This window comes from Labrus bergylta, chromosome 23 (assembly GCF_963930695.1).
Source record: "Labrus bergylta chromosome 23, fLabBer1.1, whole genome shotgun sequence".
Taxonomy (NCBI): Eukaryota; Metazoa; Chordata; class Actinopteri; order Labriformes; family Labridae; genus Labrus; species Labrus bergylta.
In genome coordinates this window covers 13,671,120-13,687,840 of record NC_089217.1, presented here as the reverse complement: position 1 = coordinate 13,687,840, position 16,721 = coordinate 13,671,120, and the positions used below count along the sequence as shown (strand labels likewise).

Genomic DNA, 16,721 nt, shown 5'->3' with positions numbered 1-16,721 from the left:
TGCTTAGAATCAGGGCAGACATAAATCATATGCTGAGGTCAGACTGCACGTCATAAACACGATGGCGTGATCTGGCAGACGGAGGGTTTTGGCACCAGACGGCCCTGATGAACGATAGTTTCCTCCCATGTAGTGCGTCAGAGTCAACAACAATCAAGGCCACATTTAACCCTAATATCACAAAGTAATATGAAATAAGAAATATGTTGTGTTTATTTTGTTGTTGTCCTGAGTTCCTGCCTCTACTTTGTCTGAGCACTAGTAAACATCTGTTTTTAAAGGTGCTGTATTAAAAAGGTGTAAGACAAAAACACTGCCTCTTGTGGCCAAAATCTGTATTACAACAACAAACTCTAGGAGGGAAGCAGAGTTTACGATAGACTTTTTGTTTGACTGACAATTTCGTTGGTAACATCCAAGAATTCCAGCCTGAAGGCCTTGACACACCAATGAGATCGTCGGCCGTCGGTCCTCGTTGGACCATCGCGTAGTTTTTGCAGTGTTCCCGGCTCCATCGGCCCTGTCTGCCCTTTTTTGGCCGAATCCCTCGATTGGCTGTTTGGAGGTTTCATTTCGCTCCAGCTCTCCTCTCAGGTTCAGGAAAGCCCCTTGAGCATGCCGCTGTAGTATCCATGCTTTCACCCATTAGAGCGGTTTCTCCTTATTGGTCGCCTCTTCTTTTCTTTTTCCACTAAAAGACCAAGAACTGACAACGCCAGCGCCATTTTATCAGACATTATTCTCCATTAGTAGACTACCTATAATATGAGTGGTGACCGACAGCGGTGTGAAAATTGTCTTCTCATGTCATAACAACGGACTACCGCCCCCTGCTGGCATGGAGAGTTATTTCCTCTCACACATGCACAGAACATAAATGGTGATTGGCTGTCGGCTGTAGTCTTTGTGGTGTGTTCAAGTGCAACTTTTTGGCCAAGACATGAGGGCGATGTGAGGCGCCACCAGTTCTTTGCCTTCTGCTTGGTGTGTCAGGGCCTTGAAAAGTGCTCTTAAAAATCCTCTGCAAGCGTACTCCTCTCGTCTCTTTTATTCGATGACCTTGATTCAGTGCAGCCTGAGTTCAGTGTTTCTGCTGAATTTGTGATTTCTCACTCTCGTCTTGTTTGTCCCTGCAGTGATCCCGTACCGAGTGGTCATCATCCCCATCAAGAAGCTGAGCAACACCATGACCACCTCCAACCCCTGGGTGTGCGTGTCCGGGGAGCTGGGCGACTCGGGCATCATGCAGATCCCTAAAAACGTCCTGGAGATGACCTTCGACGTGAGTGTTGTGTGATGACGTGGTGTGACGCCCTCGTGATAGAAGCCAAGTGCTGATTGGCCGTATTCAGACGTGACTTTTGGAGTTACGCTCTCTCTGCATGATGCACGTTAAAGGGAGTGCAGGGGGTTTGTTTCAGGTCGTTAAAGGGGGATTCTCTCTTATTGCAATAACACAGAGTAGGATTGAGGACTTTAACTTGTGGTGTGGAAAATGACCCGCTGGAGACGGGATTCAAATCACAGCCAGAGCAGACCAGGTGATGTTGTCATGACAACCACCTCCCTGCAGACAGTTGAGGTTTACAGACACATCCAGTCCTGTTGGAGCTGCAGACCTCCTGCTGTCCTCGTCACCCTGCATGTTTGCTTTTCTCGTTGCATCTTTGTTTTCCTCGTTGCATCTTTGTTTTCCTCGTTGCATCTTTGTTTTCCTCGTTGCATCTTTGTTTTTCTCGTTGCATCTTTGTTTTCCTCGTTGCATCTTTGTTTTTCTCGTTGCATCTTTGTTTTCCTCGTTGCATCTTTGTTTTCCTCGTTGCATCTTTGTTTTTCTCGTTGCATCTTTGTTTTCCTCGTTGCATGTTTGGTGAGATTGCCGGAATAATTTTTTTGTGGTCCATCCATGTGTCTTAACAAGTGTTTCCATCTCCCTCAGTCTGCTTTCAGGCCTCACGCGCACATCTCGGCCTTGTTCAAGGTTAGACGAAGCCCCCTCTCCCTCATCATCCATGTCCCATCATGCACTTTGTTTTGTTTTGAATGCTTCTGTTGCCTGTTACCCTGTAGGCCTTTTTTTTGTCCTGCAGTCAGCTTTGTGTACATTTGGAATTAGCTCTAGTTCGTCTGCTACCCTGAAAACGTTTGTAGCCAAATCCTTGAATCTCAGTCTCTGTATATTCAAGACGTTATGGTCGTCAACACGGCTTAAAACCACTTACAGGAAGAAAGTGCAACTTTTTGATCCAGTGGATGTCACCCTCTGTTAGATAAATATTGTGTTGGACCCGAACAAACCCTTTAAATGACTAAAGTCGGGGTTCTGAATAGACATTTTGTTCCCCAAAATATTTACAAATAGAGTCCAGGATTAAACGTCCGGCCTTGCTTGTTATCTTTAATGAACCTTCTTTCTCTATCTCTCTCTCTCTGTGTGTTCAGTGTCAGAATCTGGGGAAGCTGACCACGGTGCAGCTCGGCCACGACAACGCCGGCCTCCTCGCCAAATGGCTGGTTGACTGTGTGATGGTGCGCAATGAGATCACAGGACACACGTACAGGTGAGTGCACACATGGACACGGAGAAGAAGAAAAGGATACACAGCTTAAAGAAGCTTAGCGACCTCCGACAATCCTCTGCATCCTTGTTGACTCCGCCCCCATGCAGGTTCCCGTGCGGCCGTTGGCTCGGTAAGGGCGTGGACGACGGCAGCCTGGAGCGAGTGCTGATCGGTGAGCTGGTGTTGTCGACGGCAGAGGAGGATTCTGGGAGAGGCTGCCGAACGCCCCCGCTGCAGCGCTCGCCGTCTCAGATCAGACGCATCAGCATCACGTCGATGTCTGCACGAGGGTCCAGTAAGTTTCCGTCAGGACGAAAACACGGCTCACAGCTCTGCACACGCTGTTAGTTTGAACTTAGATCATGCTGACAACAAAACTCTGCGTGATTTTATAACCTTGAATGATCTGAGAGTTTCCCTTTTTTAACACCTACTTAAAAACTCAGTTTTCATATTTCTATCTATCTCTCACATCTATTGTTCTCTGCATTGTTTAGACTGCAGTACCCATTTTAAACACTAGGTGTCAGAGTTACATATTGCTCCTTTAACTAAAGAGGACCGCAAGATAGATCTTTATTTTTCCATCAAGACTTCAACAACAGAATAACATTAGACCAGTGCTGAGGAGTTTTTAAGATGTTGCTGATCTCCGTCATACAACAAACTTGTCAAATATATTTGTTTTATTTCTGTATGAATTTAAAATATGAAGATTAAAGGTCGTCAAAGTTGACATTCTGATATTAAATGTATGCAGGTTTTATTACTGGAACCAGTGTTGATATTAACAACCACGTGTCTGTTATTAATTAAACTCCTTATTGCTGCAGAGCCAACCTCAGCTCAGATCCAGGAGGGGATCGGGGAGGCCGTGAACAACATCATCAAACATTTCCACAAGCCGGAGAAAGAGGTCAGTGACTCAGTTTAACACTCCTTTTATCCATCAGAACGGACTTTCTATGTGACGTTTGGAGCACACCAGTGATTGCTCATGTGACTGAGTTCATGTGTATCTAAGATGGTGCTGTACGGAGTGACCTTAGCCCTGCAGTGTGCATGACGTCCTTCTCTTTGTTTGAAGTAACATTTCTGCTCGACTCTGCACCGGCCCCTTATTGTTTTTGGATGTGGCTGTTTTCTTGATTATTTTACAGTTTCCTTTAAACCCTTTACATCGTTAACAGCTGTAGATGTCTTTTTCCACTGATCCTGTCACTCACACTTTACAGATTCATACAGTAGTCAAAAAAAAAAGCTTCTCTGTTTACTGACATTTAGTTATCCTAAAAAGTCATTAAAATGTACTCGCATGTCGTGTGCAGCTGCAGGTTATAACACAAAAATGTACCTGCAGGATTAGTAAAGCTGCCTCCTCTGTGATTTTTAGAAACGTAAAACTGAAATCTTTTAGCAACAAGGTCATTAACTTAAAGAAATGTAAAGATTCATGATGTGTAGTGGTATGACCTCTCACATGTTGCTGTTTGTCGTCTCCCTGTGCAGAGAGGCAGTCTGACCGTCCTGCTGTGCGGAGAGAACAGTTTGGTCGCAGCGCTCGAACAGTTCTTCCACCACGGATTCAAGTCTGCCCGCCTTTTTCAGAAGACCGTGTTCGTGTGGGACTTTGTGGGTGAGTGAGGAGCGACTGGCGCCCCCTGCTGCTGATGACGACACAATCTTTAATCTGCTCGGTGTTTTTTACTCTCTCTTCTTCCTCTCCTCTTCCTCTGCAGAAAAGGCCGTCGCCTACATGGAGTCGGCTGACCAGATGGGAGACCTGCAGGAGACGGCGGAGCCCCGGGGGATGACCTGTCAATCACTCTGTCACTATGTCAACGCCATCAACTCCACCCGGAGAAACATCGGCAAAGATGGGAAGTTCCAGCTGCTCGTCTGCCTCGGAGCCAGGTTGGTTTACAGGATATAATCAGGAGAATTCACCTTCAGCAGGGGGGCGTGGGGGAATGAAGTTTATATCCTGTGATTGGTGCACGACCATCGACTATCTGCACGCCACCGCTACGATCTCTGTGCCTGTAATTAAACAGCCTTTTGGCCTGAAAACATAGAAGTGACTGTTGGAGGTCGTGCTCAGGCTGGAGGTTTTCTACAGAAGGTAAATAACCGATGATGTCGCAATCCTTCTGCAACTAAAGAAAATCTTTTTGTTCTGCAGGGACCGTTTGCTGCCCCAGTGGCTCCCCCTGCTGGTGGAGTGCCCGGTGATCCTGCGGATGTACGAGGACACGGCGCTGCTCAGAGACCGCACCACCGTCAACGCGCTCATCGGAGTCGTGGAGACGCTGCACGACTTCCGCATCACACTGGAGGCCTCGCTGGTCAAAGGCATCGACCTTTAGCACCCAGCGGGGGGACCGACGGGACGCTTACCTCGCTTACCACCAGCTTCACGCGCTCGTCCACGTTTAGCCGATCGGCTCTCGTATTGAACGTGTCCCCAGGATGACGAGGAAGAAAATAGTATGGCTGCTTTAAGTTAGAAGACTCCGCTTTGGATTCAGTATTATTCCCCCACCTGTGGATCTGAAGACTCTTTTAATTAAATCAAAACCAGGGATTAATGCAAATTAGTGCAAATGTCCAGAACAAACCATCCCCTTTTAAATGATTTCTGACCTTCCAGGGAGCCATTGTTTCTGCGACAACACAAAAATCTACTTCCGTATTAACATTACATTGGTGCAGAAACGTTAGCCATCAAAGTATTTGAATCGCAGATGAAACCTGTTGGCTTCTTCTCGAGATATAAACCTTCAAGAACACCTCACAGGTATTAAATTACATTTTTTTAAAAGGATTAAACGGTTGCTCTATGAAGGTTTTTTACAAAAAAAACTGTAGGTAACAATGCACTTGCTGGGGACTACTTTCAGCAGCGGAGGAATCGACATTTTTTGGAGCAGCAGGACACTGAAGTAAAGAGAGTTACTACTAAAGTCCCTGCTCTCAACATCTGTGTTTTAGAGTCATTTGACAATACTCAAAGGGAAGCTAATCCTCAGCTAATTATTCTACACGATGATTCTCAAACTTGAACCAGCCGACACAGAGACTGTGTGGAGAAGGAACATCAATCTAAAAGATTTACAGAATGCTTGGGAACATCTAACAGTAATGCACGCTGGTTTGACCAGATAGAAGACGGCCAAACTCCAACGGTTTGGTTGTTTCAACTTTTAAGTAGCAGCAGCCGAAGTTTCCCTGCGTGTTAGCTGTGTAGCTTAGCCTTTCTTCAGTAGGTACGACTCGATTAACTGTGATTCTCTTTCCTGCCTGCAATTTCACCGCCGTCATCCCCTCGTTAGCATTAGCGTTAGCGAGCATGCCTGTGGGATGTGGACGGAGGTTTTACTGACACACTGGAGCAGGATTTAATTCGAGCACTGAGCTGAAGATTCACCTGCTCTCCATGCTTCTCTTTCTTTTGATTCATGTCGGGCATTCTCTCCGCTCTCAGCCTGCGGATGAACTCAAAAATACTGATCTCAGTGATGCGGCTCGGTGGCCGGAGATGAACCTGTGGCTGCACTGACATTCCTACCGAACCTCAGCCATCAACCTGGCTGTTTGAAACTCTGTGTCCACGTGAGTGCACGTCGGAGAATGTGACATATTCCATGGATGTGTGGCTGAAACGTGTTTTCCCTGATTTTATTTTTATATCTTCACATTTAAAGTTTTAAAGGGATTTACTGGTTTCTGACGTGTACTGGAACACTGAGTGATCATTTATGCATCACACATTCATTCATGAACTAGCTAGCTTATATTTCCCCCCACAACAGCTGAAAAGTTTAACTTCCTCCTCTGCTTGAAACCACGTTGTTCTTACTAAGTAGTCATGGAGTCAAGCCGGCTGTCGATGCATGACTTACAGCAAGAACTCTGCAGATGTTCAGTGTCATAAATATTCTTCAGAATTTGCAGTAAACGTCTGCTGTATTGAAAACGTGTCATGGTTTAGAGTCTAAAGTTATTATCGTCAAAGTGAGGACATCACAAACACGTGACCATCTAAAGAAAAAGGCACTAATTTGACACCAACAGTAAGACAAGCGATAAAAAGTTAATTGCAACATTCGGATCGCTGCAGTTACAGTTTTTCGCCACAGGTGTCAGCAGAGAGAACAAAACAGAGATCGGAAATTTTATGACTTTACGTTGGAAACTTTGTGGTTTCAATCTCTGGTTAAAGCTCGTAAGTTAAACAATTTTTCTTGTGGTCAATTAAGGAATTTTCGCTCAAAGTCGAAAAGTTCCTGACTCTGAATTAATGTCGGAAACACTGGAACAGAAACGCTTCCCAACAAAGAGCGTACAGATCTGATAAGTCCTGGCTATGAATATGCAAAAACTGTGCAAGTTAATTTCTCAACACTTCATGACTTCTCATTAAATGGATTAATTTGAGATGTGTGATGTTACAAAATGCAGTAGCAGTTCAAACTCACTGTAAATTCCCACATGCCCTGAATGCAACACGATCTCTCTCATGTATTATGTTAAACTTCAAACATAGCTCCTTTAAAACACAAACAAACTGCCTTTTTTTTTCTTTTTTATCAGAACCTCTTTTCCTCTGAAGGATTTTGTCCTAACTTTTAATTTTTTAGCTGCATGAGATTTTGACCACTGCTGCCACTTTCCTCCGTCTGACAAACGGTATAAATGTCTTCATTAGTGCATGTCGCCGTGTAGACCAAGCTGTATTTATTCTGAGCTTCTCTGCAGATTTAAAGACGAGAGAGCACAACCTTTGCAGCCCCGGAGTCCTGCGGTGATCTTTGAATCTGTAAACACATAATGCCTGTTTTAGTTTGAATGTCTTTATTTTGTGTATTTATTAATTTAGTGTTTATCCACTGAAAGCAGTGCTGTGAATTTAAGGTTAATAACGCCTGTGGGTTTGGAAGAACTGGAAATGTTCATGTTTTTAAAGCCACTATTCCCTCTTCAGGTGTTTTTGTCATGTTTTTAACCCCTTGTGCTCCCGCTGCTGATGCCTAACCCGCAGCTCTAAAGCACGAGGACAGATTCCTCCGTCTCGTCCTGGATGTTTTCTGTGTTCAGACTCTTTACATGTCAGAGGAGAACTTTCACTGTGGACGACCACGGACGTCCCTCCTTTCAGACTCACTGTGGATTTGTTACATGAACATGCGGTGTGAGGAGTGGTTTGAACCCCCGAGTGGATCTGCTCAATTCTTCAGACTGTCATGGGAAGAACGCCAGCGGACAAAAAGAGTTTCAAGTCTTTGTCTGACGGATTAACTCTGTTCTGATATTTATTATGCCTATTTCAATAAAAACACGCAGTGTGTTCAAGGAGACGGATATGTGTGTGTTATTAAACCAAACGTAATGTGTGTCTACAAATATCAGAGCCGTCAGCATTAACTAGTTCATCTTGATTAATCTCATGCTGTTTTGTCCCTTACGGCTCACTGTAGATAGTCGTCCTCAGTGTCTCCCAGTAGTCCCAGTTTTGTAAAATAAGGACACTATTTATCTTTGAATATCTCATTTCACTTTAACAAACTCTCAGACAGCTCAGCTGACGAGTCCAAAGTAATATCCTCCTGATGACATCACACATTGACCTTTGTTACCGTTCTTTTGAGCTGTGTGACGTCAGTTTTCAACCTGTTATTCTTTAGGATCATATTGCCTTTATTAGAGGACAGCTGAAGTGATGGGAGGAGAGACTGGTGGATGACATGCAGCAAAGGGCCGAGGTCGGATTCGAACCAACTGACTTGCCGACAGGGACTTTTGCCTCTGTACGTGGGCCGTGCCTCATAACCGCTAAGATTTCTGGCGCCTGTAAATTGTCGTAACCTTTGATCTACTAGAAGGTCCTAACCCTGATTTTATTTCGAAATAAAAGCAGGGTTGAACTCAAACTGCAAAGGAAGTACTTTCAGATTAAGACAGTACGAAATTTCAAAATAAAAGCCTACATTTTTCTATTTAATTTCAAATAATGGAACTTCAAACGTGATTAAAAATGTGATTAATCACGATTAAAAGTTTGAATCATTGGACAAGCCCTAAAACAAATAGACTGTATAGAAGAAGCAGCAAGTGGGAAGTTACTCATGGAGTTTTTTTGTTGTTTATTATAATTAGAGCCAGATGTGACCATATATGGCTGTGAGGGTGGAACTATAAAAGAATGAAGTTATCTGCAAGTTTAAAGGTTTAATCTGACACCTGTGCTATATTTTTTAGAAAGTTACATTTCTCATTTAAGTATCTGTAAGGTGTCTATAATGTTAAATATATCTGTAATATATTAACAACACTTTCCAGGCATTTTTAAAAGTATGATATCGTAAATATATAAAATTCCTCCATAATAAACAAAGGAAGACGTTTTCTTTTTCCATATTTGTAGGTCATTGAAAAGATTATGATATCAAAGTAAAATACCAACCAGCTTCTCCTGTATATGGAAAATATGAAGCTATATTCTGTCTAATCTCAGGCAGACATAAATACAAAACAATAGAGACAATCATTATTAAGACAAGTCAAGTCAACAGACATAAATAATTGAACCAAGAGATGAAATCATGATCAAATTTATAAGTCTCTGATTTAAAAGATTAAAAAAATAACATAAAAAGAATTGAAAATATGCATAAAAAGCATAAAAAACATGAAGTGTAAACAGAGCCACCTCCCGGTAGCTTTCCCGCGCTGCAGCTTCACCATAGCAACTGGCTGCACATTCTTTTCCCGCGTAAATCCCTATATGGGCATCACAGTGTGTCCACGCCGCTGGTAGACGTCACAGCTGTATGCAAATCGCACTGATTGAAAAAAAAATCAGAAAATGGTGGCGCGGGAGTCTGGCAGTGCGCATGCGTGGAAGGTTCTACTACGGGCACGCTGGCTGCGTCAAGTGAACTACAGTTTGCTACTATGGAACCGGAAGTTAAGTGACGTAACCTTCAAATTAAATCAATATTTTCCTAACAGCTACTTAAATTCATATAATTACATTTTAAGAAAGCAAATTAGAAAAATACATTTTATAGATTAAATTTAAGTGTTATTCGAGCTACCATAAATCAGTGTGTGTTGTATTTTTTGTTTTGTTGCGGACTTTAACATGTGTGGTCTCCTTGAATGGATTGTTTGTCATTTAAAAAAACGAAAGAGAGAGAAGTAGGTTTTTGCAACTCACCATTATCAGAATTATAAAATACCTTCTTTTTTCATTAATGTTTTCTCTTAAGAAACACTTGATAACCGACAATAAAAAATGTGACGTGTGCACATGTTAGATAGTAATTTTTGTGCACAACTTTATCACATTGCACACAAGTTTAATATGTTGTGCACACACTGGGATTTTGTTGCGCACATAAGTAACTATCTTGTGCACACAACATTATTATCTGTTACACCCACATTACCATCTAAATTGTGCATAACATTCTAATTTGCTTCCACATCATTATATTGTTATACAGACATGGGGATAGCTTGGTTTCACATATTATCTATCCTCCTGTGTGCACAAGTTATCAACTTCTTTAAACAAGATAATCTCTTTCTCAATGTTTCACTTCTTGGGACTTTAAGGGCTCTGAATTGTTTCGTTTTCCGAAAGATTATAACTTATTCGCACAATATCCAAGTTTTAACTTTTTGGGACCTTCAGGGTCTAAACAAAAATAATTTGATAAACAAGCTAAGCTATATTTTAGTTTGCTCATTTCATCTTGTTTCACTAAAGTGCCTGATTCTTTTTTTTGGGACATTTGGATATGTGTTTTCCCTGGTGGAAAATATAAATTTGTGAAAGTTATTTTATATATTCTAAATAAGAGATTTAGCTTTTTACGACGAATCATATGCAGGAAAAGTGTTTCATTCCTATAAAAAAAAAACAACAAAAAAAAACTATTCAGCATCTAAATGTACAAAAGAGCTTTCGATAAAACATTTTTTGATACTTAGTGAAACGTGCGCTTTTTTTATTTTATTTTGAAACTGCAAAGCGGAAGTGCTCTTAACATCGTAGAATATTGACGCTTTGGCGGGCAACGTTTTAACTCGAGTCTGCGTCGGCATTGTTGTGCGTTGAATGAGCGACACTTCTTCCTTTAAACCGACGAGTGTTTGGAGTTTCTCATGACAGGAGTGTTTCTGCGTCTCACCTCAAATCACGGTAAGAATGTTTCTCCCACTTTGCGCAGAATGACCGTGGAGGGTTTTTTTTTCTTCTTCTGTCACGTCGTTTGTGTGGCGGCGTGCGTGAAAGTTACCGGAGGAATGCCTTTGGTTTCACGGTCTCACATGGCGTCACTCTCACCAGCTTGTCCCTGCAAACTCAAACATCTCCGAGGACACATTCAGGAAAGGCGCCTGCAGCAGTTTGTGTCACATTTTGGGGGGTTTTGCGCGTGTTTGCGTGCCGGTGTGTGTCGTGAAAGCGGAGCTCCACTTTGTTGTCAGGGTGGTGGGTGTGTTTCCTGCGTCACTGTCCGGCCCCCCTTCAACTCTAGGGTTAGATTTCAAACACTGCAAACCATCGGAAACCTGCAATTTGTCATTTTTAACCTCCCGGAATTAGCACTCTTCTCCTGCCGTGCAACATAAAAACTAAACAAAAGTGAATTCAAAGAGCGAGCAGTGCTGACGGGTTTGCTGCTCGCGTGTTTGCCTGAGCCTCCATTGTTGCACATGGACCCGACCTGCAGATCTCTGCTGAGCTTTGTCGGTTATAGTGGATATTTATGCGGGTTTATTGTGTCTGTGTAATATCTGGAGAAAGTACGCAGTGCTTTCGATCTTTGTGTTCAAGAAACAAACTAAATGTTTATAATCTGAGAGGCAGCACTGCCCTACGTTTCCGTGTTGCTCTGCAGGACCCACATGCAGCTCTACTCTGCTTTCTGAAGACGACGAGGAACCTGTTTAAAATCACAAACTTCACTTTTTACCCCGTGTGTGTGTGTGTGTCCACTTTTATCCACTTTCTGGTCATATTCAGACGGTTCTGAATGTGCAGCCTATGATCGGTGTGTTGCAGATGCAGGCTGAGCAGTCGGCTCACTGCACGCCTCCTCCTCCCTCCTCCTGCGTCCAACCATAGTCCTGCCATGTGCTATGGAGGCCAGGACGGGGTTACACAATCACCGCCAGCATCACCGCAAACTACGATGCACATCACACACTGCAGCGTTAAAACGAAGCCATACTCGATTTTTTTTTTTTTCAGCGTAAAATAAAAATATTACCTCAAGTATCTTCAACTTTTGCGTAATTTTAATATTTCTGGACTTTAGACTTTAATGCAAAACGTGTCAGTTTGTGTCATTTTAAACGGGTTTATCTCATTTTAAAATGCAGGACAATGTGTTTGAATTTACTATAAAAGCAGATATTTAGTTTTTAAGAGTGTTTCTTTTCCTCTGTGGATGTCGCTCAGCATCCCTGTGGCCACATGTCGAGCCTCAAGTTGCATCAGCACCACTGTTACATAAGAGACAGCGGGGCCGCGCTGTTCCTCCCAACGTGATGCTCACACTGATAACCTGCACCACACACACACACACACACACACACACACACACACACACACACACACACACACACACACACACACACACCCCTCTTTCTCTCCCCTCCTCCACGTACGCAGTAGAGGCAGTGGGGGTCGGCTTAAATGGCAAATGACGTAAATGCGCACATTACGCACAGAGACACAGCCTTTATTATAGCTGAAGTATCTTCACTGACTATACTTTATATGTTGGGGCAAAAAAAAAAACTGCTAATACTGATTTTTCCTCAATAACATACGTTCTTATTATTTGACTGTAGAGTATGTTTTATTCAGATCTTGAACCAGAGATTTGTGATCAAATGTGAGGAACGAATATTTTCAGAATAATTCTTTTAGGACATTTTTTAAGTAACAATGTCATTATTATCCGAGCTTCTTTTATGTTCAAATATGCTGTTTTTCTGAACCTGCTGTCAACTGAAGATTTTTGTTTCGTCTGATGATCATGAAAAAAAAACCTCACCTGCACCTAGATATGAGAACTGATAAACTGTTTTTAGACATCGCCAATGTTTTTGTGCGACTTACACCGTGTGCATGAGTTAGCCTGCAATTTTTCATAAAATCATACCAACGAATATTAAAATTCTTATCACCTGGTCTCATTGTTTTTAAAAAAAATACTTTTTTATAATTCAGATCTCATGAAAGATGAACACCGAAGCAATCTATTTATAACAAAGTCCTGACATCAGACAAACAGATTTTTTCAAAAATAAAACTGCTTCATTCAGGTATTTATTAACTATTATTTAAAAAAGAAGAATACAGCCTTTAAAATGTGTCACTATTACCTTTTGCTTCCTATATTACAGAGCTGCACTTAAAACGGGCAGAATTTTAATGTACACATATAATTTAAAAAATGTGCCGATAAATTAAAAACAATAGTTGCAGTTGTGAAGCCCTCCCGTCAGTGGGAAGAAAAATGCTGATTTTTGTTGTTTGTATTGTTTGGTAAAACTTGCAGGCATCCAGTAAAAATGTACAGCTCCTCATCAATAATTGATTTGTATTTTACGTTGCTGTAGATGTTTAATTTCCACAAGCCTAAGATGTACCGGAGCATCGATGGCTGCTGCATCTGCAGAGCCAAGTCGTCCAGCTCACGCTTCACCGACAGCAACCGCTACGAGATGAACTTCAAGAGTTGCTTCGGGTGAGTCGGCATCACTTTACATCGAGCGAGAAGGTTGAATCATCAAACATTCACCGTCTAGCTCTGCTGTTTATGCAGAAGTTCAGGATTTACAAAGGAGTGGCATGTTTTCTACCAGGGGAGGACCTTTTGGTTTGTAAAGAAAAGGAGACCCAGAATAGACCCCTGAGGAACTCCACAAAACAACTGATGCAAACAGACATTTTAACATCTCTTCAACTGATTTATTTTTAGTTCCCCATGTGTCAGGCTTACCTACAACCATAACCATCGTCTTTGTGTGAGGTTCATGGGCGTCTTTGTGTCTCTGCAGGTTGGGTGAAATGCGTTGTGGGGACATCTGTAACGCCTGTGTCCTCCTGGTAAAGAGATGGAAAAAGCTTCCAGCTGGATCCAAGAAGGACTGGAATCATGTGAGGGCACCATCTGTTACATCTTTGTATCTCTGAGCGCTCCAGCGGAACAATTAAGTGTTTTGGGTCTCGTTATTTAGCTGTAAAACTTTGTCTTCTGCATGTTTTTTAAAGGTGGTTGATGCAAAAGCCGGATCGAGCATGAAGGCAACACTGAGGACGAAGAAGATCAAGAAGAAGCTGAGGCCGAAACAGATCAGTCGGGTGCAGAGCGAGCTCAAGAGAAACAGTAAGCCACTTCCAGTGCACGGCTACTAGATATAAGTATCCTAGGGCTGAACATTTTATCAGGTTCAGCTGTATCGGTAACTGTGCAGCTCGAGAAAACACAAACAGCGTCAGACACAAGCAGATGAATCTCTGAAATGTCCAAATATACAGGTTTTAGACGAGGATGTGCCATTCCTCATAAAAATAAATGTCTTTATTTCCTCTCTCCTTGCATCCTTCTGTGCATCCTATGGGGGGAAAACATGGCACAAGGAAAAGACAGAAATTGGGAAACTTAGCTTATTAGACTTAAAGATTGTCCTTTGTGAATGTAGAATTTGAATGTTTCATTTTTTTCATTTTACCTTTATTTATTCTCGAGAAATCATTGAAGGCAAGTCCTCATTTACAACGACGTCGAGAATACAATTAAAACGAATAAGAGACAAAAAACAACGAAGACAAAATACATGGATTATAAGATCAGAAGAGTAAGCAGGTAACTACAGCTAATAACATTTACACTCATGAGTACAGTGAACTGTGATCAAGTTTTTAAATTGACCCATGGTAACCATTGTATTGAGTTTTAATGTGCATGTGCAAATGTATCTGCAGCACACTAATTGGACCAGAAGATGGCGGTGTGGCAGGGTTTTAAAGCTTCTAATGAGCGTTTTGCCCTTCTTCTAGTCCATGCACCACCTGCATTAACTTTCATCGTGTTCAGTAAAACGCTCGCCTCAGTTTACGTTTCTGTGCAGATATTTTCACAGACAGTCTAAAAAACGTCTAAATGATCTCTGCTGCTTGTGTCTCCACCAGACTCGGACGCACACAGCACCACCTCCAGCGCTTCACCTGCACAATCCCCCACCTACAGCAACCAATCAGACGAAGGCTCTGACATGGAGCTTTCCCATGGCTCCGCCCCTTCCCAGGCCTTCTCCTTTCTGGACCTCACCTACTGGAAAAGGTAACTAACCAAGGGCCTGAACTACCAAGCTGGTTTTTCTGTAGCGAAGTAACTTCAGGGTCAACTCTGACTGGAAAGGTGGTTCACTTCTTTCAGGGATAGATTGCCATGGTAACTGATGCTGAACACCTAACCTTTTGTGTTCTGGCTAAGAGCTCGAACTTTACTGACCTCTTTATCATATTCAAAGAGCATTATGCTTTTACAAAATTAATCTTTAATTTATTTTTGCAAACTGACCGAGGCGTGCGTTCCTGTTTTCAGACAAAAAGTGTGCTGTGGCATCGTGTACAAAGGTCGCTACGGAGAAATCATCATCGACCCCCACCTGTTCAAACCCTGCTGTCAGAGGAAGCCAGACCTGCAGGTGGAGGAGGAGATGGGAGGGGGGGAGATCGTAGAGAAGGACCTGCAGCCGCAGCAACAAGAGGAGGGGGAGGAAAGTGGAGAGATGGCAGAGAAGGACCTGCAGCAGCAACAGGAGGAGATGGAAGGAGGGAAAATAACAGGAAAGGAGGAGAATGCAGAACAGGATGAAGGACAGGACGTGAGTGTGAGTGCATTGATGCCTCCAGTATCCACACACGAGGTGGAGGAGGAGAAGGAGGAGCTGAGTGAAGAAGCCCGGTGATGGCAGCAAAGGGTCGGTAAAGTCTTCCTCAAGGACCAAAAGTACAAGACACTGATGTATAAGACTCGACCAAACACTCAAACACACTCGCGCTCTGCGGCTGCTGCTGACTAGAAGTTTAACCATGGAGTCAGGTTTGGCTGTTTGATACCAAGAGGGAAATATGAAGGCTGCAACTATTTAGCAATTCATCTTCAAGGTGATCGAAAGACAAAATAATGAACTGAGGTCGTCAAAACTTACAACACTTGGATACTTTTCAATAGCACATGATCTAAAATAATGCAACCTGTTATTTTAACGGCTGAAAGTCATAAACTGTAGAAGCTTTAATATTAAAAGTCATATGTTTAACCAAAAGCTGCCACGAACTAGAGAGAGAGAGCACTTTCTAAATTTCACTGACATGTTGGCAACGTTTAGGTACTTAAACGTTGCCAATGTTTTTATGCAATTTAGACAAATTAAAATAAAAACCATTTAACAAAGCCGTGTCGGTCTTACAGCGGCCGTTGTAAACCACGCTTCATGCAAGTTCTCCCGAGAGTACAGCAAGTGCTTTTCTGCAACGTAAAAAAACACTAGGTGGACACGGGGCCTTAGCCTGCAATTTATGTTCTTCATAAACGAGTAAAAAAAACAGTATTGGTTGCCTTGGACTTCTATTTTTTTGTTGCTGCGCCATCAAAACAGTTTGATTTTTCCCTTGTATCCTATCCAAGTTTGAAAACATGTTGCCATGACAACCCCATCACCAGCTATTTGTAAGATTGGTGAAACATTTCAGTACTTTTTCCAAGTCATGCGCGCTCTTGAGAAGCTGTTTAAAATCATCATTATTTTCCCTTTTTTGACATCTTTCTGCTCATGAATGTCAGATCTATCGGTAAAGATCACAACTTTTAGTCGCAGCCCTGCCTCTATTCCCCCCCCCCCCCCCATGTTCTGCATCCCTCCTGTACCAGCCTACATGAGTCCTTAGCTTTACCTCTTTGTACATGTTGCATAAACCACATCAGATTCCAGACACAGCCGGACAGAGTTAAAGCGTGCTTCCTGCTCGTACTCCGATATAAAATCTCAGTGCGGCACCAAACGTCTCTTCTTCCTGCTGAGCTCTGCACAGCTGTTAGCGGGAAGGAATTCATCACAGAGGATTCA

The 16,721-nt window shown here is 42.6% G+C and overlaps 2 protein-coding genes across 4 annotated transcripts in view; both read left to right on the top strand.

Moving 5' to 3' along the window:
- The window catches only part of dennd5b (DENN/MADD domain containing 5B), a 59,241-nt gene extending 51,323 nt beyond the window's left edge, over positions 1-7,918 (top strand). For all 3 annotated transcript variants that reach the window (XM_065951164.1, XM_065951165.1, XM_020634770.3), the window contains 7 exons: positions 1,137-1,282; positions 2,443-2,561; positions 2,669-2,856; positions 3,395-3,477; positions 4,071-4,197; positions 4,301-4,475; positions 4,744-7,918. In XM_065951164.1, coding sequence (XP_065807236.1) covers positions 1,137-1,282; positions 2,443-2,561; positions 2,669-2,856; positions 3,395-3,477; positions 4,071-4,197; positions 4,301-4,475; positions 4,744-4,927 — 1,022 coding nt within the window. In that variant the 3' untranslated portion in view covers positions 4,928-7,918. The remainder of the gene's footprint in view (positions 1-1,136; positions 1,283-2,442; positions 2,562-2,668; positions 2,857-3,394; positions 3,478-4,070; positions 4,198-4,300; positions 4,476-4,743) is intronic.
- A 2,729-nt stretch (positions 7,919-10,647) lies between these two features.
- On the top strand, positions 10,648-16,276 carry LOC109984581 (SIN3-HDAC complex-associated factor). The gene is made up of 6 exons (XM_020634802.3): positions 10,648-10,770; positions 13,203-13,330; positions 13,644-13,743; positions 13,858-13,972; positions 14,779-14,929; positions 15,194-16,276. The coding sequence occupies exons 2-6, from the start codon at positions 13,203-13,205 to the stop codon at positions 15,558-15,560; spliced, it is 861 nt and encodes a 286-aa protein (XP_020490458.1). The 5' UTR covers positions 10,648-10,770; the 3' UTR covers positions 15,561-16,276.
- Positions 16,277-16,721: the final 445 nt, after the last annotated feature.

Coding starts and splice junctions, on each gene's coding strand:
- LOC109984581 (XM_020634802.3), top strand. CDS start 13,203: ATGTTTAATTTCCACAAGCCTAAGATGTACCGGAGCATCGATGGCTGC. Junction 13,744..13,857: donor CCAAGAAGGACTGGAATCAT/GTGAGGGCACCA, acceptor TGTTTTTTAAAG/GTGGTTGATGCAAAAGCCGG. Junction 14,930..15,193: donor GACCTCACCTACTGGAAAAG/GTAACTAACCAA, acceptor TCCTGTTTTCAG/ACAAAAAGTGTGCTGTGGCA.